The sequence below is a fragment of the Neovison vison genome, chromosome 8, assembly GCF_020171115.1.
Source record: "Neovison vison isolate M4711 chromosome 8, ASM_NN_V1, whole genome shotgun sequence".
Taxonomy (NCBI): domain Eukaryota; kingdom Metazoa; phylum Chordata; class Mammalia; order Carnivora; family Mustelidae; genus Neogale; species Neogale vison.
The window spans coordinates 122,477,691-122,499,855 of record NC_058098.1 but is presented as its reverse complement, the minus strand read 5'-3'; the positions used below and the strand labels follow the sequence as shown (position 1 = coordinate 122,499,855).

The following is a 22,165-nucleotide window of genomic DNA, read 5'->3' as shown; positions in this document are numbered from 1 at the left end:
AGAAAAGTAAACCAGTTAAAAAAAAGGAATATGGCCAGAATAAAGGGGCCGAATCCTCCTTTATCCCTCCGACATAGGACTGAAGACTGAGTACAGAAGACACGGGAGAGGCAAGTAGTTAGAAACATACTTAAAGGGGCGCCTGGGTGGCTCAGTGAGTTAAAGCCTCTGCCTTCGGCTCGGGTCATGATCCCAGGGTGCTAGGATCGAGCCCCGCATCGGGCTCTCTGCTCAGCAGGAAGCCTGCTTCCTTGTCTCTTGTCTCTCTCTGCCTGCCTCTCTGCCTACTTGTCAAATAAATAAATAAAATCTTAAAAAAAAAAGAAACGTACTTAAAAATTATAATGCCATCTGATGTCAACTCACCTTTTTGAATAATTGTACACAGACTTCCTGCCTCCCAGCTGAGCAAAGTTCTGGACAAAGAAGAGAAGCTTGGATAGAGAGGTAGAGAAGGAGCTAATCCTGGAGCTAGAACGTGTGAGAGGAGGGCAGGAGAAGTATCTGTGTGTAGGGGGGTTAGTGAGTGCGGACTGGACAACCAGAGGATGCAGTAAGGTACGTGAGAAAATCAGGATGCAGAAAAACAGAGTAGAGAGGGAAATGGAGAGATGAAAGCATTCATCAAAGTTCCTGATGAAAACCATTTAAATTCATTGAAGAAGGCAAGTAGGAATAGGGACAGAGGAACTACAAAACCGGTATTTTATTTTCTATTTTGCCAATTAATTATAGTAAACTTTAAATTTCAAAATGATTTCTGTCACCACATTGTAATTATCTAGGCTACTTCTTCCTGCCATCTGCTGGTGTAGGTTAAGGAAATACAAATGGAATTAATTTTATCCTAAGCAAAATATAATTAGAAAGATAAATCAGCATACAAAAAAATCATGTATTCTGGAATCAATTATTAAAAATTTTAACTTCTAGGGTGAGTGCTGTGAAGTGTGTAAACCTGGCGATTCACAGACCTGTACCCCTGGGGATAAAAATACATTATGTGTTTATAAAAAAGAAAATTAAAAAAAATTAAAAAAAATTTTTTAACTTATCTACAATTTCTGGTTTTTGGTGCTCATGGTTCTTTCACATTCCCATCATCATGAATAATCAAGAAAGAATATATTTGAGCTTCCTGATACATTTGTAAGATGGGTTAGAGCAGGCATTATCTACACTTTGGCAGCCAGCGAGCTACGTGAAATGTCATTTCTGTCCTTTGAGCCCTTCACTGGTTCCCAGGGCCTGTGGAATAAAATCCAGGCACCCAAGCATGGCTGAGGAGACCTTTCTGTAACATCTTTCCTCTGATGTTCTACAGACCTAGTTGCGGCTGTCCCAGCATGCTCCATGGATACCCACAGCCGTGACTTTGCTCTTGGGGGTTATCCCAGCTGGCTACAATGTATTCCCTCCTCTTTTTTGCTGGGTTAGCACCTGCTCATCTACAACTTGGCTCCGGAGGCATCCCAACCAGACCGTTTTCCCCGTACTCCCACAGAACCTGCAGGCACTAACCGCATCACACTCCAATGATCTTTGTGTCTGCCTTCTTTTTTGGACTAGAAGTTCCTCAGGAGCAAGGACTATGTTTTACTGATCGCAGTATCCCTAGCACTTAGCACAGTCCCAATCTTTTAATAGCTACTCAAGTGACTGAAATTCTAGAGAGTCCTTCATCACGAAGCCTACCCAACCTTCTCCTCCCAAGAGTGCAGAGACGAAGGCACGAAGGCATGAAGAGCGGGCAGAGCAGGGGTCACTGAAGGAACATGTTTGCAATACCACACGGTAGGTGTGCTTGTTCTGACAGGTGCAGTTTACTTTTTAATGTGTTTTCCTTAAAGGGACCATAATTAGCAAATTTCCCATGAATGATCTCTTTTGATGTTAGGAAATCTGGTTGACAGAAACATGTTTACCAAAATATTAATTTAAGAGTTGGTAACAGATATATGACTTTCAAGACCAATTTAAGGAGCAGAAAGGATAATAAAGGATATTCCTCTGGCACTGGGAATGCATGACACTCCTTAGGTCAACAGTCCTCTGGCTTTTACTTTACTGAAAATGTGATGGAGAAGAGATTTTTTTTGTTCCAAATATAACAAGTCAAGAGGCTTCTGGTGGAATTCAGGATAGAGGTTACTGTAATATGTTAGGCACAGGTAACCTTTTCTAGGTATGGTGTACATTTTTTTTTTTAAAGTAATCTAGGTCCTACATTTCATCCACTTTGGATCGAAAAGCTTCTAAATTCACTTATTCCGCCATCCAATTAAAATCTTTTGACAATTAAGCAATCATTTCCTGACTTGCCAAGGATTAAATTTAGATGCTTGGCTGAACATAAGTCTTATCTCTCAAGCCATCACTTTTAATTGGAGCATGTAAAAGGATAACACAGGGTTGTAGCTGACATCATAGTCTATCGCCATGGAAATGTAAACATGGGTTTGTATTGAGCTTGTCTCAAAGCAAGTTTTAGGGGTACAGAGAGACTGGGCGATGGGAGATAAATTATGTAAAAAATGTATGCCATAGATGTTGGATTGCCCTAGGAGTTCAGACCTTCAGTGATCTCATCCTGCCTCAAGGCCTCGAATATCCTCGACACACTGTTGACACTCAAATTTATTATCTCCAGCCGGTCCAAACTCCTGTAATCTGTCTTCTTAACGGCCTCAGTTGGATCTAACAGGCAACTCGGATCTCACATGTCCACCCTGAGCTCCTGATACTGTCCTTTCCCCAGCCAGTTTGCTCTGCTCCCAGTCTTGTTTCTTGGCAAAGGTCAGCTTCCCCTTCCACCTGCAGAGGCCACAGAACTTGGGAGTGATCCTTGACCCATCTGTAATCCTCAATGAATCCTGTCCGCTCTGCCTTCAAATATATAATAAAAAAGATGCTCGCTTCATCTTCACGGACTGTTTTCAGGCTTCTGTCATTTCTTGCCTGGATTATTGGAAAGACTCTGAACTGGTCTTCCCCTTTTGCCCTTGCCTGCCTTCAGTCTTTTCTCACACAGCTCCCACAGTGATGATATTAATATGTAAATCAGATTAGGTCACCTCTCTGCTCCAACCCTCCAATGGCTTTTCATCTTATTCAAGGTATGACCCCAAATCCCTTAATCATTAATTGCCCTCCTCCCTCCCTTTCTTGTTCAGCCACACTGGACTCCTTGTTGCTCACTGATCGTAAGAGGCATGCTTCCGCCTCAGGCCCTTATGCTCTTCCGCTGGTTATCTGTATGGTTTTCTCCTTTACGTTTTTACTCAAAATCACCTTCTCAGTGAGGTTTTCTATGGGCAAGGACCTAAAATTACTACTCCCATCTCCCTTTCATACCTTACTTTCCTCCTTAGCATTTATCTAACATACTATGTGTTTTACTTATTTCTACTGATACAGTCTCTTCCATTAGAATGTGAGCCCCATGAGGCAGGGTCTCCTGGCTGTGTTTTTCACGGTTGCATCCTCTGCACTTAGGGAAGTCCCTGGCATATATAAAAAGTCACTAAATATTTGTTGAATATGAGATGGATGATACATGTCCTAAGAAATAAAGATGATCAGTGAAAGCATGACTGACAAAGATCTGTGAACTTAATCTCTAAAGAAGATCACTTCTTGTTGGGTTTTCATGGAATCCTGTCTTTGGAGGGAGTCTGACTTAATTTTTCACAAGCTTGATTTCTCTTATCTTTACACTGCGGAACTTCAGAGATGGGTGTTCAGGAAAAGAATGACGGTAAACATAGGTGGGTATTAATGTTCATGGTTTGCCATGTTGGATAAGCTAATGATATTTTAAAATTATTAGTACACAGAGCTTACTATTCATAGCAAACTGAAATCAGACATGAAAAAAAAAGTTGCTCATTGATTGAATTAGCAGTGTCTGGCACACAGTAATGTAATATATAAAGTGAATTGGATTGGATGCTCTCCAAGAGGGCTTGGTTACTGAAGTAGTTTTGTTTCTGAAGTGAGTCTGCGGTATAGGCAAGGGTGTCCAGGCTGTGTCCAGTGAAACCAAGAAATAAAGGGACAGTCACGGAGATACCATCTCTAGACTTGATTATAAATCCTTAGTTTTCTTTATCAGCTTACAAAGTAAACAATGCACACACTGCAAGTTTTCAAACGAACTGCAGATGAAAAGGGAAAAAATACCAGCCAGAGGTAGAGGTAGAGGCAGGATGATATAATGGAAAGATAAAGCTTGGGAAACATGAGTTTCCAACTTTCTCTGTGCCCCTAACTGGCTGTATGATTTGGCAGGGTGGAGGGGAGTCATCTAACAAGTCTATTAGTTATCTCACCTCTAAAATGTGGAGAATGGACTGAGGGGCTTCAGTGATCCCCCAAGCTCTAAGTATTGTAAGATTTTTTAACTTTAAGCTTCATCATTGTGGTAGGTAGAATAATGTCCCCCCACTCCTCCCCCACCCTGCCCCATGGATGTCTACATTCCTAACGCCCAGAACTTGTGAATGTTATATTACATGGCAAGGGAAATTAAGGTTGCTAATAAGCTAACTTAAAATCAGGATATTACCCTGAATTATCCATTTAGGCCCAACATAATCACAAGGGTTCTTATAATGTGGAAAAGGAAGGCAAAAAAGTGAGCATCAGAGTGATGCCATGTGAGAAGGACTTGACTGACCACTGCTGGCTTTGAAGATGGAGGAAAGGGCCATAAGCCAAGGAATGTGGGCAGCCTCTAGAAACTGGAAAAGACAAGAAAACAGATTTCCCTTAGAGCTGCCAGGAGGAATGCAGCCTACAGAAGTCTTGATTTTAGCTCAGTGAGATCTGTGTCAGATTTCTAACCTCCAGAACTGTATTAAATTTGTATTATTTGAGCCACTAAGTTTGTATCAATTTGTTATGGCAGCAAGAGGAAACTAATGGGAATATGACATATACCCTAACTAGCAACGTCGGACCCAAGTCTATCACAGATGAAGGATTTTAAATAAAAACGGGTATTTGTAAAGATCTTCAGAGGCAGGAATAATCAGCAACCATAAGTAGTTTGCAGAAAAGCTGTAAGACAGTCTCTAAGGGAGTAAAACTTTTACTAGTGATTCATGAGAAGTAGACACCTTTCTTTCTTTACAAAAGAAAATGGCGAGAGAAGAGAAATTAGGTTATATACAATGTAAGAGTTTTTTTTATTTATCTGTACCTCAGTTTACTCCTTTATGAACTGAAGAGGTAGAATAAATACTCTCTAAATTCCTCTAGATTTTCTTGTTTTATTTTTTAAGACAGAGAGGGAGGAAGTGAGGGAGGGAGGGAGAGAGAGAATCTTAAGCAGGCTCCACGCTAGGGCTCAATCCCACAATCCTGAGATCATGACCTGACCTGAAATTAGGAGATGCTTAACTGATGGAGGCATCCAGGCACCCCAAATTCTTCTAGCTCTTAAATAAGATTTTAAAATCCCGACAGATGCTACATGAGCCCTTGACACTCCACCCTCCCCCAACTATGAAGAATATTCATTTTATTAAGTATTGTTATCCTTAACGTTTGATGGTCAAGCTTCACAGAAAGCTCAGACTTAGTTTAAGAAGAAAGTGGCTCCGAATTTTAAACCTGACACTTATAGGGTGCACGGGAAAATTGTTTAGTTTTCTGACTCTTTTGCCACTGCACCTATAAAAGTATGTTTTTGGCAATCACTAGCAGTCTCTCCCCCTTTCTACTCTTTGTCTGGAAATTTGATAACCTAGCTTATAAATAATTTAAGCAACATAAGACTAAATTGGTTACATACAGACCCTGGAACTATTTTCTAAAGCATAGGTGGGGCAGAGATCTGGTGACTTGATTTTCTCAAGGCCTTTTTACCTATTTTCAGGCTCTCTTGCTATCCTTTGGAAAAGCAACGTTGCAGGACAGATGAGGTCTTACTGTAGTATCCCCGATCATTTTAAATTTTTCTAATGTAAAAATAGCATATCTGAAAAACCAGTCACAAAAATACTAAACAGAAGCAATCTGAATGGTAGAATTTTCTTGGAATATCTGATTTTTTTTTATAATGAACATCTATTATTGTTAGAGTCAGGAAAGCCATTTTCTTTCCTTTCTCCTTTCCTTCTTTTCCTTCTCTTTCTCTCTCTCTTTTTTTCAGCAGGCTCTAAGCCCAAGGTGGGGCTTGAACTCACAATCTCAAGAGTTGCATGCTCCAGTACCCAGTCAGCTAGGCACTCTGCCATTTTCATTAAAAAAGAAAAAAAAAAGGGGAAAATTAGGGATCTCTCCAACCAATGTATTTTCAGTTAGCAGATGTTCATTATTTTATCACGTTTTTTAATGTTGTAAACTTCGTGTTTATGGGTTTTTGATACACACTCGGGTTGCCGTAAGATAACCCATATACTGATCCACATAATACTGAAAAGCAAGGAATGCCAACAGCCGATATGGTCAAAGGTGACCCACGAAAGGTCGATTGTCTTTTGGACTTTTTGATCTCTGTTCCACTCGTTCGAGTTCAGACGACCAATACCCAACCTGGTTCGTGTCACCGTTCACAAATTTCCTTCATTTAGTCCTCACAACAATGCTGGGAGGTGGGCACGTTCTCAGAGATAAAACGACTTGACCAAGGCTCCTCAGGCTAGTCAGGAGACAGGCTCGGCCGACGGGTCGAAAAACCCGAGCAGGTCTTGGCGGGCGCTTCCAGTAACTGGAAGAGCTTCCACTACACCCTGGCCTCTCACGTTGCCGAACTTGACAGTTAACCTTACCAACTCCCATTCGGCCTCTTCCACGCCAGGGCGGCAGGCTGCGGGCTAGGGAAACCGGCCGCTCACCCCCAAGCGGGCCCTCTCCGTCGCCGGAGCTCCGGTGCCGAGCACAGTCCGCCCCCTCCCTCCACCGCAAGCTCTGCGTACTGAGCCGGACTAACCTGACCAGGTCGGTCATGCAGGAGCCCACCACTACCACCGCGGCCACCTCCTCCTGCCACTGCCGGCCGGGGTCCCCAGATGCGGCCATGGCCCAAAGGAGGTGCTCTCCACCCCGGAGGCTGACCTTTGCCCTTTGCCCGACCCCGTAACCAGGAACGCCGCTCCTACGCTCCCTAACGACGCGGGCCTTCCAGACGCCTCTGCGGGTCGCCCACCTGACTGCCCGAAATAACCCCTTCCCCAGCCGCCCTCCGTTCTTCCCGGGACGGTCTCCCTGCACTCCCTCTCGTTACAGAGCCCTCCTGAGAGTTCCAGACTCCACGCCGCTCGCCACCCACGAGGCGGGCGCGGAGGAAGGACCTTTCAGGCACGGCGGGGACGCCCTTCCGAGTGCCCGGCTTGGCGCGTCCGGGGGCGCGCACGCCGCCCGGCTCCAGGGCCGCAGAGGGGGCGGGGCGGGACGTCCGGGGGCGCGCACGCATCCGGCTCGCGGTGCGCGCGCAGGTCGGTGCGTCGGTCGGGGGCGCGCTCGGGTAACCTGTACCCCACGTAGTCGCCGGTTACCGATCGGACTAAGTTCCAGGTACCTGGACTGGGGCTGGTGCGGGGAGGTTGGATCCCGAGTCGCACAGGTGGCCTGTGCACAGGATCGTGGTTTAAGTATGCCCAGGGCTCGCCGCCTCTTCCTATAGAGAAGGCCCCCGTTCCGAAGATGCCCTGCTCATCCCCATCACGCTGGTCCCCGCAAGAACGAGACCCCCGCCAAGGCCAGAGGCCGCTCTTTTTGCATATCTAGCCCGCCCCCTGCTCCCTCAATAACCTCAGACTCCTTTCTTCTGCCCGCCTGAAGAGGGGACCATACAGTTTGGGAAAAGGGAGAGTATCCCTTTTTAGATGGCCCCTAGAGTGGGGTGGTCATTCTTTGGGTCCGAGCCGACTTGTTTTCCTTGAATGTTGCCCCTGGAGAAATTGCTTCCCCACTTACTTCCCTCGTGCGCTTTATGACGTTGAGGTGACGCAGCAGGACGCCACCCCTTTCCGTTCCATGACGTCAGCAGGGCACACGTTTCCGTGTTTGGCATCTCATCTTAATTGCGAGATACTGGACGATGCCTAGGACGTCTTTGTAGTCCCCAGGCTCCCCTTCGAGGACCTCATGTGACCCTATTTCGAGCAGCAGTCCCTGTAAAAATTGTATTTCTGCATTTTCCTTTTGTAATACGTCAAAATCAGGAAATAGAAATCGCACAGCTAGCACTCAGGGGAGGCTGGCCACTGTAAATTTGTGCCTAGCTGGGATCTCTCATGGAACTGTGATGTGTGAAAGCCACTATTGTAGGTGTTCCCCCGTCCGTGTCCCTGGCTCAAAAGGATCACACTGAAGAACCATCATCTTTGGCTGTTTGGTGACCTCTGGTTTTGGAGTATTTATTTCTCCTCTGTCTTACAGAAGTCACTACACTTAACGGTGGAAACATTTTAATACTGCAGGAAGTCTTGCACTGTCAAAAAATAGTACTGTAGCTGTTCTAACACAAAGAAATTCATTCCTTCAGGTGTTAGTCAAAGGTCCTGAAAGTTGCTGAATTGGAATGGGCTGTTGTCACCTTAAGTATAGTTTGGCTTTTGGTGCAGGTTTCTTCCCTATGGTATTTGACTGGCGGGTCACTCAGGCCAGCTTTGGCAGCAGACCAGCTGTAGTCAAACGTGTTTCTGATGGTCAGGCAACCATTTGTTCAAATTTGTAATTTTTTTTTTCTCTTCCAGTTTTATGAGTTGTACACTTTAAACAGGTGACTTTGATGCCTTTCTCTTTGGTAATTGCAATTATACATGCTTATGGGAGAGGAGGATGGGTGTAGTGGACTTTGAGGGAGATCTGGATTTGAATGCTGGTTTTTATTCTTGCTACGTGTGTGACTTTGAACAAGTTACTTAGACCTGCTGCGCTTTAGTTTTCCTATCTGTGAAATGGGAACAGTAATAGAGAACAGGGTTGTTGGGGTGAAGGAAATGAAATTACAGGTAGAGGTGGGTGATAGAGTGCCTGATACTCAGTAGATTTTTCAGAATGTGTTCATTCTTTTTCCATTTTTCATAGAAATGAGAGGTAAAATAATGATAAGTATGATGGGGAAAAGCATGGAAGAATAATTTTGTAATGTAGGTGAGATCCTTTGCTTTTTTTCCAGATGAGTATTTCTGTGTTTTGCATATGATCTAGATAAGCATCCTTTCAAGAACTGTGACATCAGTGGATAGAAATAAGAATGGAAATGTCACAGAATAGGAAAAAAATGCTTCAAAATGCTAATATGGGTTAGTGTGCTGTTCAAAGACAAATGACAGAAATTATCCTTATCTCCTGTAGAGTGGGAATTCTAAAACCTGCCTACTGCCCAGGATTGTGAAGATCAACTGTGATAATATTTTTGGAAGCTCTTTATAAGTGGTAGTGTTACGAAAATGTACAGTGTGGTTTTTATGATTGATGATACAGGACATTAGATGTTTATTCTTACTTTGTAGTGACTTTGGAATGGTGGGAAGAAGTAATCTCTTAAGTGGATGGAAGAGGAGCTTATTTTATATTTGCAGAAAGGATGATTTGAGTACTGAAGTACACAGCCTCAAAGGTTTTCTGGGTGTCATCACCATTTAAGGTAGCTAAATTATTTTTTGAAAGATCATTGCAGTCCTTCCCTTTATTACTATCCAAAGTGATTAAAACAGGTATGGTTTTCAGCCTTTCTTTTGGCAGAGACCTCTAAGTCCCCATATGGTAAAGTATATGAAAACTAGGACTAGGACATCATTTCCTTATAGTTGTAACTTAGAGGAAATTCATTTGCTTTTGATGAGGAATTATCCTTTCAGATTGAGGAAGAAAGTGACTATTTAAATGGATTTACTCACCTCTGAAACTAGAGGTTTTCATTTAGAAATCTGTTTAGAGGAATTCATACATTCCTTCCCCTAGCCCCTGGGTTTCCAGATAATTTAGACACGCTTTGTTGGTTTTACTTCTGTATTTTCAAGTGCAAGAACTTCTTAGTGCTTGAAAGGCTAAGACTTTTAGATACATGTTTGTTTGTGTTGGTTAATATCCGGATAAGTGTATGTTTTCATGATTTAATTGTTAAGTAGCTTTTTAAAAAAAAAATATTTTATTCATTTATTTGACAGAGATCACAAGTAGGCAGAGAGGCAGGCAGAGAGAGAGAGAGAGGGGGAATCAGGCTCCCCGCTGAGCAGAGAGCCTGATGTGGGGCTGGATCCCAGGACTCTGAAATCATGACCTGAGCCGAAGGCAGAGACTTCAACCCACTGAGCCACCCAGGTGCCCCGTTAAATAGCTTCTTGCTACATATGTTCTTCAGATACATTCTCCTCGACCATATTTTTTTGAGGGAATATTGTCTTCTCTCCATACCTTAATATTTCTCTAGTTTTTTTGGTCTCTTTATTCATTTGTTTATTTAAAGATTTTTACTGGATGCTTAGCAGTGCCAGGTACTTTTGTTAAACACTAGGAATTCAAGACATAGTCCCTGCAGGGGAGAGATCACAAAGCAGGTAGTTATAACACACTGGAGGGACAGTATATCAGAAGTAAATAATTTCTCGTAAGTAACAATTATAAGTAGGTTATGCTTATTCTTGAATTTCATATAGTATTACCAATCAAGTCCTTCTTGTGGGGACACCAAGGGAGCAGTTCCAAACTTAATGGAGTGTACATTTTGTGTGTGGGGGGAGAGGGTTGTTAGTGAAGGCTTCTTAAGGCCTCAAAGTAGGAAACTGTCAGTTGTAAGATAGAGCAGGGTAGATTTAGCTTGTGTGGGGCAAGTATAGCGGTCAGCTTTGGAAAGGAGGAGGGAATTGGATTGAAGGGCTGCTTCTGGCTTGAAAAGCATTGGTGCTGTCTCTCTCCTGAGGAGGTGAGCAGCAGGGGGTTGGTTTCTTCTGAAGGGGTCATTGGAAGAGGCCGCTATAAGACAGGAAGTGAAGTGTTTATTCATGCAAGAGAAATTTCCGTGTTGCTGTGCCAGTTTTCAGGAAACCCATTCTGTCTAGTTCCTCTGAATACTCTGACCACCATCCCTTCCTTCTCCTTTCAGTGTGATTTGCAAATCAAGCCAAAATGTCCCCAGAAGTGGCCTTGAACCGAATTTCTCCAATGCTGTCCCCATTCATATCTAGTGTGGTCCGCAATGGAAAAGTGGGACTGGATGCTACGAACTGTTTGAGGATAACTGACTTGAAGTCTGGGTAGGTACCAGCACTACTACAACTAATGCATCAGACCCAATCCAGCCTTAATTACTAATACACTTTTCCCATCAGATTCATCAAAATTGAACACCACAGAAATTAAATCAGGTCTTGAACTTAGCACATGTTGATGCAGTTGGTTTTGTCCAGATCTTGATGTATTATGTTTCAAGCTGTTTTATTTGCATTGTGGGCCATTGCTTTATGATCACAATGTTCATGTCTTCTTTTTTTCTTCTTCTTTTTTGGGGGGGGGGCACGTCTCTTAACAGTGTGCCATGTGGTTTTTAGCAAGTGTGTTTTTCATTCATTGACTCAGTTTCTTGTTACGTCTGTTGCAATTCAGCATGTACTCTTAGAGTTGGGTTTTGGGATTCTGAATTTGATATCATTTGGTAATCTCTCCTAATAGGAAAATTAAAATAGCTAGCCAGAATGAGTCATTTTTCACAGTGGGGTTGAAATAGTAGTATCTGACACCTGGAAATGTTGAATTAAAAAGCCCCAACTTTTTACTTCAAAATAAATATAGATTTACAGAAAATTTACAAAATTCGACAAAATTAATGTTGCTATAATGCTGTTGATTGTTTTACAAGCATTGTTTGAATTTTGTGACTTGTTCCACTCATGCATGTCCTTTTTTTGGCCCAGAATCCAATCCAGGATCCAAACTGAGTTTAGCTGTCACATCTGGGTCTTCTTAACCTGTTAATGTTTCTGTCTTTCTTTGTCTTTCATGATTTTGATACATTTTTTTTTAGAGATTTTATTTATTTATTTGTCAGAGAGAGAGCATACATAAGCAAGGGGAACAGCAGGCAGAGGGAGAAGCAGGCTCCCTGCTGACCCTGGGATCCTGACCTGAGCTGAAGGCAGGTGCTTAATCAACTGAGCCACCCAGGCGTCCTGATTTTGACACTTTGGGAAATAGCACTGGTTAGTTATTTTGTAAAGTGTTGCTTAGTATGGGCTAATCTACTGTTTTCCCTTTATTACAGTGAGAACTGTATCCTCCCAACCCCCCCAACCAAGAATACTACAGAATTGATGCTGTATGGTTTACAGTACATTAGGTCAGGGAGTACATGATATTCATGTGTGTAACTAGTATGTTAACTTCGACCACTCAAGTAAGATTGTGTCCACCAAATTTCTCCACTGTAGCGTTAGCTCGATCTGCCCTTCGTCATTGGTAAGTGTCTTGTAGAGGGATACCTTGAGATGGTGCAGGTGCTTACTTCTTCATGGTACTTTTGGCCACTAATTTCAGCGGTCGTGGATGGTTCTGGCCTGCAGTCATTATCACGGTGGTGCTGATCTAAATGATGTTCTATTTCCCTTACTTCTCCCACCCCCCCACACTTACTAACTTGAATTCTACTGTAGAGAAGCGTTGTTCCTTCTCCCCCAGTCACTTACTTATTCACTTATTTATTTATGTCAGTGTGAATTTTTAGGTGTTTATTTTAGTCTGTAGGTTATCATCCAAATGCTGTGTTCATTTATTTTGTTGCTCAGTTGTTCTAGCTTTGTCATTGGAGCTCCGTTGAGTTGGGGTTTGTGTCTTTTTGACATATCCCCATCAGTTTTTGAGTATTTTCTTACTAGAAATATATTGCATTCTTGACTCTCTTTTAGCTTTTCTTTTTAGGCTCTTTTGCCTTCTGTAAGTCTTGCTTTTTTTTTTTTTTTAAAGATTTATTTTTTTTATTTATTTGACAGAGAGAGATCACAAGCAGGCAGAGAGATGGCGGGGGGTGGGGGAAGCAGGCTCCCTGCCGAGCAGAGAGCCCGATGCGGGGCTCGATCCCAGAACCCTGGGAACATGACCTGAGCTGAAGGCAGAGGCTTTAACCCACTGAGCCACCCAGGTGCCCCAGTCTTGCTGTTTTTTGACTAAGCAGAAGACTTAGATATGAGGATGTACACTTCCTTCAGTAGGAGGATAGAGAAGACTAGTTAGAGTTAGTTAGACTAGTTAGAAGACTAGTTAGGTTAGTTGGATACTTTATTGGGAAGATCTGGCATTATTTAATCAGTGGGTGGGGGATTTCTTTGGGGGGTGACAAAAATGTCCTGAAAGATAGCAGGGATGGTTATACAATTCTGTAAATATATGACAGATGACTGAACTGTGCCACCTGTCAGGGTGGATGGATTATAGCTTAGGGAAGCTGTGCTCAAAAGGAGCCAAACCCATGAACCGGGGATGTTTACTGTCTCAAATGGATAAGGCATGGGTGTTTCTTTCTTTCTTTCTTTTTTTTTTTTAAAGATTTTATTTATTTATTTGACAGAGACAGAGATCACAAGTAGGCAAGAAGCAGGCGGGGGGTGGGGCGCAGATTCCCCGCTGAGCAGAGAGCCCGATGCGGGATGCTGGATCATGAGAGATCATGACCTGAGGTGAAGGCAGAGGCTTTAACTCACTGAGCCACCCAGGTGCCTGGGTGTTTCTTCTTTAGTTTGTCACAACCACTTTTTTTTTTTTTTTGATTTTTTTTTTTTCCAATTTATTTATTTTCAGAAAAACAGTATTCATTATTTTTTCAACACACCCAGTGCTCCATGCAAGCTGTGCCCTCTATAATACCCACCACCTGGTACCCCAACCTCCCACCCCCCCGCCACTTCAAACCCCTCGGATTGTTTTTCAGAGTCCATAGTCTCTCATGGTTCACCACTTTTTTTTTTTTTTTAAAGGTGGTGAGGACATGACAGGGGACTGATGGCCAGGGGACTGGGATTGGCTTATGGGAGATGACGTCATCTGAACTTCTTACTCTTTGTATCAGTGTCCTGAGGGAACAAGTGGGTTCATCAGCATGAAGTCACTTTACTTCTTTTCTGCAGACTCCTTCTCCAGTGCTCCCTGATTCCTGAATGTTTGGTTGAGTATTTAAGTGCAAATAGTGGATCTGATGATATATTTGAGATGAATCCACTAGACCTGGCCCGGTCTGGACTAGCTCTTCGAAAAATATTTGAAATGGCATCATTATATGGCATTTAGTATTTATGGAATTTAATGGAATTACATGGAATTATATGGCGTTTAGTATTTATGGAATTTATTTTCTTTAGATTTACAAAAGGAATGCAGATACCTCTACCTACATTAACTGAGTTGCTAGGCATAAAATGATGTGAAAAGCCTTATTGATCTAGAGCATTAGTGATGCCTTTTATGTAGCTCTTGTCTGAAAGATTCATGAAAGTTCCTTGGAGTCTCATTAACAATTCTTTCTTCAATCCTTCCATCGGGCAAAGTGTGCATTCCTCAAGTTTCTATAGTAAAACAGTGACGGGGTTTGGGAACAGAATGGCTTCTTTTTAGTGTGTCATTTATTGGCATTTCCCTTTCTTTTACATCAGCAGCACTCATTTACAAGAAATGGGGTCCACATTTATCAGTTCTGTGAATCCTGTAGGGCACAGCATGCACAGAACTACTCTTGTTTCTATATATGGCTACTTGCCCTTGAAGAGATGAGGTGTGAGTATCTATATTCTAGATCTGGCTCATAGAAGGAATAGATAGGTAAGAATCTATTCCAAGTAAGATTAAAAAAAAAAAGTAGCAACTCATCTTTCTGTAATGGCCCCTAAATCTTTGTACCTTACATACACCTATGTGTGTATGTATGTGTATAAGTATGTATATGTTTGTTTGTTTCTGAGCTCCATTGCTAGACTGTCACAGTCTTAAGGACAGGGTTCTTATTTATTTTTAGGCCTCCTGAAGGTGTGCTGTGGTACTTTTCCTACATAGTGTAGCAAGTGGGGGTTGAGTGAGTGAAGAGGTAAGATGCTTTCCTAGAGAAGTTGCCTGGTTTGGGGATCATAGTGGTTTGGACTTCTGGCTTGGAAACCTGTTTCTTGGTCTGGTAGATTATTGCTTAAACGTTATTATACGTAATTCTAGAAAATGTCATTCCTTGATGAGTGAATTGATATTTTTGAAATACCAGTACTGAAAAACCAGCCCTGGGTTTTCTCTTCTAGGTAGAGGGGTCGAATTTTTATTTTAGGGAGTTATTCCATGGGGCTCTTGACTGTTCATTAGCTTTTTGCTCTGTGATAATTTGATCCCAAGCATGTGCTATTTGTAAGATGCCATATTCTGTCATTTTTGGTGATTTACTAATCTTGAAGCTGTCTCCATGTTCAGTGTTCTGGAATGGTGCCCGGCAAATATGAGAGAGGAAAGCAGAGGGCTTACTGCAACCTGTGGCAGCCAAGCCTTATTATCTTTTTTCAGCATATCACAGTGACTCACCCTTACTGGCACATGGCTGTGTTTGGGGCATCTGCTGTGACATCTCAGCCGCCCACAACTACCTGTTGCATTTTTTGTTCATGTTCTGAATTTCATTACTTAATTAAAAATAGATACTCAGTGTACTTAGTTACTAAATAGAACTGTTTTCAAAGATGAGTGCTGTAAGCTTTGAAGACAGGTCTCCGTTTGCTCCATTGGTCCCTTTGGCTGGCAGGCTGAGCCTTTATTAATTAGCCCTGTGCCTGGAAGGAAGCTGCTGGCCCAGGAGCCAATACTTTAATTCTGAAGATGGGCACCTTTTAACCCTTTAGTATCCAGTTGTTCTCTGGGCTATTCCATTTCACTTTCTTTTCTTTGTGATCTTTTTCCTTTTCTCCTGTGCATACCATTATCCTTTATGTATTCATTATATAAAAATATATTCCTAAACCATATATAGTATTATATTGCATGTTTAAGAAGTTTAGAGAAAGGATATCATGATATATGTGTGTATGTGTGTGTGTGTGTGTGTTCTTCCACAGTTTGCTTCTTTTGCTTAGTAGGAAGTTCTTGAGATTTACTTATGTTAATACTTAGGGTTCAAGTTCTTTGGTTTGCACTGCTGTATCATATTCCATTGTATGAATGTGCCTCCAATTTTTTATTCACTCTCCCACTGATTGACTTGTATGTTGTTTTAAATTTCTTTTGACAAAGAATGCCATAATGAACGTTCTCTCACCTTTGTGAGAGAGTTTCTGGGGCATGGGTTTTTGAACTGGGTGTGTTTACCCATTAGTGGTTATAAAATCTATTGAATGAGTCACTCCAATATTTAAAAAATGAATGAGAATAGAATGGAAACTACCAGAATGTGTCACACATAATAAGAGTAAGCACTGTTTTGTGAATTTTGTTTTCAGTTAAATAAGTATGTGTGTACTGGGTTACAATGTGAAATATGTGTGTCATGAAAAAAAATGTTTGAAAGCAAAAAAAAAAAAAAAGTTTTGAAAGCTATTCCTCTAGGCACATTCCTAGGAATAAAATTGCCGGCTCTTAAGGTATATGCATCTTCTATTTTATTAGATATTGCCACATTATATGAATTTCCTTCCACCAGAAATGAATGAGAGTTCCCATTGTTCTGTAGCGTTAACAATAGTCTACATTGTCAGACTTAAATTTTTGCCAAGTTGATGGGTGTGAAATGGTATCTCATTGTTTTTAATTTGTATTTCCCTGATTACTAGTATAGTGAAGAATCTTTTCAAATCTTTATTGCTAATTTAAATTTCTTCTTTTAGGACTATCCTTTGCCCATCTTTTAACTGGGTTGTTTGTAGTTTTGTATAGGTTTTAAATCATTCTTTATATATTTTGGATATTAATCATTTAGCAGTTATATGTATTACAAATATTTGCATTCAGTCTGTGGCTTACAGTCTTAATTTCATGCTACTGATGTCCAGAAGTTTTAATTCTAATGAAGTAAAATGCATCAGTATTTTCTTTTTTAGATTTTTGCTGTGTGTGTGTGTGTGTTTGTGTGGGTGTGTATGAGAGAGAGAGAGAGACAAAGGCATTTCAGAAAATCCTGTCATACTCAAAAGTCATAAACCTGGGGCACCTGGGTGGCTCAGTGGCTCAGTGGGTTGAGCCTCTGCCTTCGGCTCAGGTCATGATCCCAGGTCCTGGGATTGAGCCCCGCATCGGGCTCTCTGCTCAATGGGAGCCTGCTTCCTCCTCTCTCTCTCTGCTTGCCTCTCTGCCTACTTGTGATCTCTGTCTGTCAAATAAATAAATAAAATATTAAAAAAAAAGTCACAAACCTTCCTCTAAGATTTTCCATTTTTGGTCTTCAAATAGAAATTTATTTTTTTCCATAAGATATGTTGTGAGCTAGGGATATAGTTTTTTTGTTCATTCAATTCGTTGATTGTCCCAGCATCATTTATTGAAAAGGTCATCCTTTGTCTAGAGATCTGCAGTGCTACCTCTCTTATTGTGTCTAGATCATACATGGATCTGTTTCTAGGCTTTCTGTCCTGATCTCTCAGCCTCATTGTCCTTATGCCAGTTGTACTCTGTCTTCACTATTAAAACTTTATGGCATGTCATAATATCAGGTAGGAAAATTCTCACCTATCTTGTTTTTATTCTTAAAAATTCTCTTGCTTCACCATATGTTCTAGATACTTTTTGTGAACCTCATTTAAATAGTCACATGCCATTTTCTTAGGACAGTCCGAATTTCAGTTAACAAAAATTCTTCTTTTTAACTCATTGAGGAAAGGAAATGAAGGGAAACTGACCCGGTGAAGGACTAATTGAGAATTAATGGTCAGTAAAGCTCTCTGAGGAAAGGACATTTAAGTTGAATCACTAAAGATGAGAATAATCTAATGTCAAGAGCTGGGGAAGTTGTTGTATAAAGGGAATATGATGTATAAAGGCAGGAGAAAGCTTCATGTGTTCAAGGATCTGCAAGGCCACTGAGTGTTGGAATGTAGTAAGAGAGCGTGAGAGGGAAATGAGATGAAATTCTAAAGATAGTCAGGGGCCAGAATATGCAGAGCCTAGTGGGCTATATTAGGAAACTTGGGTTTTATTCTGGGTGGAATGAGGAGTTATTGAAGGATTTGAGGCAGAGTGACATTATCTAATTTATATATATATAAAAGCATTGGTTGTTATATAGAAAGAGACTTATGCAGGATAAGGTAGACTAGTTAGCTGCCCATTTGTAACAATAGACCAGGTGACAGATGATGGAACCTTACAATATGGTGGGGGTGATGGAGATGGAAGGAGGTGAATAGATTATAAACTAGTTAAAGGTAAAAACAGGAGGATGTTGAATCTGGGGCTTGAGAGAGAAGCAAGAATGACTTCTTCCGTCTAACTTGAGCAAGTGGGTTAAGATGGTTATGCCATTGGTTGAGATGGGGAAGGTTGGTGGAGGAACAGCTTGAATTCGGAGTGATTGTTGTCTGCCCCTGCTTTGCAGTTATTATTGTGTCTCTCCTTTATCTTCTTCCCTATGTTGAGTCTCATGTTATCCTTTCTTGTTTTTCCCTCTTGCTTTGTTGGAGCATGCACTCTAGTAGCATCCCAAGAGAGGGAGAAGAGGAGGTTTATTCTTTGAGTTCCTGAAGGTCTGAAATGTGTTTATTCTGCTCTTAAACTTGATTGATAATTTGGGCAAGTATAGAATGCTAGGTTGCAAATTTTCCTCCTCTCAGATTTGAAAGGCCTTGGTCTGTAATATTGGGGACCCTCAACACACATACTGTTGTAGTTCCATGGTTGCAGTGTCTTCTCTGCTCTGTAAGGATGTTAATTATTGTTTGCTTTTAAAATTGAGGTACAGTTGATGATTACAACTTTTGAATGTTTTAAAAAACATTTTTTAGGTACCTTGCATTATCTCTGTTTTGTTCTTCGTCTTTAGTGTTGGCAGGTATCCTCAAACTGGTGATTCTTGGATGTCCATGTCTGTTAAGGAGAGAGAATGTAAAATATGAATTTGAAGCTTTTGATGCACAGGTGGACTTCTCAACTGCTGAGCTTTGCTGTAGTGTGATCATGCATGAACTTGGCCTCTTTATCAAGTGATTGCCAGATTCATTACCCGGAGATCTTATCTCTGCGACTATAAAAGATAGAAGTGCCTGTATGGATGCATGTATTCCTATGTGTCAGGAAAATTCTAACTATTGGGCCAGAGTATGTACATTTTAAGATTTTGATGTATTTGGTGTATTCTTCTTGGGTCTGGTCTCCTTGAGAGAGACTGGTCCATGTAGCCAGCTGCCCTGGCTGCCCCAGCTGTGTTCAGCCCCACAACCAACCTGTCAGCTGAAGGCAGCTGCACGCATAGGCCAATGAGAGGCCAGCAGAACTGACCAGCCTCCTGGCACAGAATGATGGGAAATAAATTGTTTCCTTAAGCCACTAATGTTAGGGTAGTTTTTTATGCAGCACTAGATAATTAATATAGTAACATATTATATATTCATGTTACCTGTGTATTTTGAAGACTGTCCACATTAGTATGGCTTGAACTGTGCCTCCTTTTTAATGCCTGCATAATATTCCAGAATAGGAATGCGTTGTAATTTAATCAGCTATCATTGAGAGCTGTTCATTCGAATCTGTCTTTTGTTATAACAGAAGATTGTAAAGAATCTCCTCTCACATTTATCTTTGATATGCCAAAATGTTTACTTTTTATGTTGTCATCAGATCGATTTCCTTCATGGGTTCTTTTGGCATTTTGTGAAATTAATGCCTTTTCCACTGAGACATCTGTTTTCTTCTGAGGTGCCTATGCTTTCTTCTGTAGTTTCATTGTTCCTTGAAATTACTCTGGAATTCATTTTGGTGTATGATATAATGTAGGAATGGGATATTATGTTTCTAAGTAATAGTCCGGTTGTCCTAGCACTATTTATAAGACAAATCCTTGACTTATTCATTATTTTGAAATGCTATCTTACATGCTAAATTCTGTTTATTTCTGACTTTATTTTCAATTATCTGTATTTGCTTTGTGCAATTATACAGCTTTTCAATTTTACAGCTTTATAGTATGTTTGAATACTCATCATCTCACCTGTTGGGGATTTGATTGGCATTGGATAAAACTTTTTTGTTTGGAGAGAATGGACTTCTTTTACAACAGGTTTTAGCAAACTTTCTGTGAGATCAGATAGTGTTTTAGGCATGTGAGTCTTATGGTCTGTGTCGCAACAGCTCTTGTAGTGTGGAATTTATGTCAGTACACAAGTGAGTAAATGTGGCTGTGTTCCAGTGAAACTTGATTTACAAAAAGAAGAAAGTGGCCCTTGGATTGTAGTTTTACAATACTGAGCATACTTGCTTTATAATATTGATACTGTCCTATTTATGCCCACTTTTATGTCTGTAAATAAAGGTTCATGGTTTCTTCATTTTGTCCCTGCACATGGACTCTTCACCTTCTTCCTAGGTGGCTTATTCTTTGGTTGCTTTCCTGTAAAAGTTTCTAGTGGTTTGCTGACATAGATGAGAGCTAATATAAAAGGTAGATTGAAGTAGAAGGAGAAGGTGTATTAGAAAATTTAACAATTCATGGGGCGCCTGGGTGGTTCAGTTGGGTTGAGGCCTCTGCCTTCGGCTCTGGTCATGATCTCAGGGTCCTGGGATTGAGCCCTGCGTCAGGCTCTCTGCTTGGAGGGGAGCCTGCTTCCTCCTCTCTCTCTCCTGCCTTTCTGCCTGCTTGTGATCTGTCTGTCAAATAAATAAATAAAATCTTTAAAAAAAATACAAAGAAAATTTAACAATTCAATAATCTCTTATCCAGATCCCTAAGAATATTTACGAAGAATTCAAAGAAAGTTCAAAGAAAGGAAAAATGGTCAGAGCCAGAAGTGCTGACACAATGCTGGTGGAAGGGGTGGGGGTGGCACAAGCCAGAAGGCAGATTGGACAAAGGATGGAACCCAGTGAGCCATCTTTAGGGATGGCAGCACAATAGAGTGGTAAGCATGAAGATTTTGTAGTCAGTGAGGTCTGAGTTTGATTCCTGATTTTGCCACTTTATTGAGTGACATTATTAATGACCTTTGGCAAGTTACATACCTTTTCTGTACCTCATTTTTCTCTTAATTGAGGATGACATTAATAATTGTCTTACTGAGTAGTGATGGGGAATATGTATATGTATATATATAAATATATCTCAATATATTTGGTCAAGTGCTCAATAAATGGTCACTATTTTTAACTACAATAATAACAATGCTGTTATTATATTTAGTGTTACATACATTACACACAGTATTATAGATATTATTATTTTACTGTATTGTTGTTAGGCAGCTGGTAGAATCACTTTGGCATTTGAGAACCAGGGACTCTATAAAGAGGGAGTGTCCAGGGGCGCCTGGGTGGCTCAGTGGGTTGATACCTCTGCCTTCGGCTTGGGTCATGGTCTCAGGGTCCTGGGATCCAGCCCCGCATCAGGCTCTCTGTTTAGCGGGGAGCCTGCTTCCCTTCCTCCCTCTCTGCCTGCCTCTCTGCCTTCTTGTGGTCTCTGTCTGTCAAATAAATAAATAATATCTTTAAAAAAAAAAAAAAGGAGGGAGTGTCCATGTAGGCAGTGTAAAGGAGATGTCTAAGTAAGACTCAGGAAAGCAGAGCAATATAAGAGGTCACACATGTGACAAAAGTCAGAAATCATGGAGCAGAAAAGGACAGGAGAGCCAGAAATTTCTATTTCTAGGGTAACTTTCTATCCTTGTTCTTTGCTTTTTGGAGATCCATGGGGGCAGAAACAGTATCAATGTGGCTAATTTAGGTGGTGCAGGTGGATGTACTTTGAAATATTTGATTAGGTTGAAGAATGAATGGGCTTGGAAATGCCAACTTCTTTTTAAATTATTTATTTATTTATTTAAAAAAGATTTTATTTATTTTTTTGATAGAGTGAGACATAGCGAGAGAGGGAACATAAGCAGGGGGAGTGGGAGAGGGAGAAGCACGCTTCCCGCTGAGCAGGGAGCCTGATGCAGGGCTCAATCCCAGGACCCCAGGATCATGGCCTGAGCGGAAGGCAGACGCTTAATGACTGAGCCACCCAGGCACCCTGTCCAGCTTCTTTTTTTAACAGAGCCTGTTTTCAATAGTTATTAGAGATTGA

General features: G+C 41.2%; 2 protein-coding genes across 6 annotated transcripts in view; one reads left to right on the top strand and one right to left on the bottom strand.

Annotated features, from left to right (window-relative positions):
• The window catches only part of RBKS (ribokinase), an 83,303-nt gene extending 76,212 nt beyond the window's left edge, over nt 1–7,091 (bottom strand). For 2 of the 3 annotated variants that reach the window (XM_044261859.1, XM_044261860.1), the window contains exon 1: nt 6,938–7,088. In XM_044261859.1, the coding sequence (XP_044117794.1) occupies nt 6,938–7,026 (89 nt within the window). In that variant the 5' untranslated portion in view covers nt 7,027–7,088. Of the gene's footprint in view, nt 1–6,937 lie in introns of all 3 variants that reach the window. The other variant, XM_044261861.1, reaches the window with a different exon arrangement.
• Nucleotides 7,092–7,419: 328 nt separating this feature from the next.
• Nucleotides 7,420–22,165, top strand: part of BABAM2 (BRISC and BRCA1 A complex member 2) — a 406,214-nt gene continuing 391,468 nt past the window's right edge. For 2 of the 3 annotated variants that reach the window (XM_044261850.1, XM_044261852.1), the window contains exons 1-2: nt 7,420–7,521; nt 11,060–11,210. In XM_044261850.1, coding sequence (XP_044117785.1) covers nt 11,083–11,210 — 128 coding nt within the window. In that variant the 5' untranslated portion in view covers nt 7,420–7,521; nt 11,060–11,082. Of the gene's footprint in view, nt 7,522–9,479; nt 9,602–11,059; nt 11,211–22,165 lie in introns of those variants that run through there. The other variant, XM_044261851.1, reaches the window with a different exon arrangement.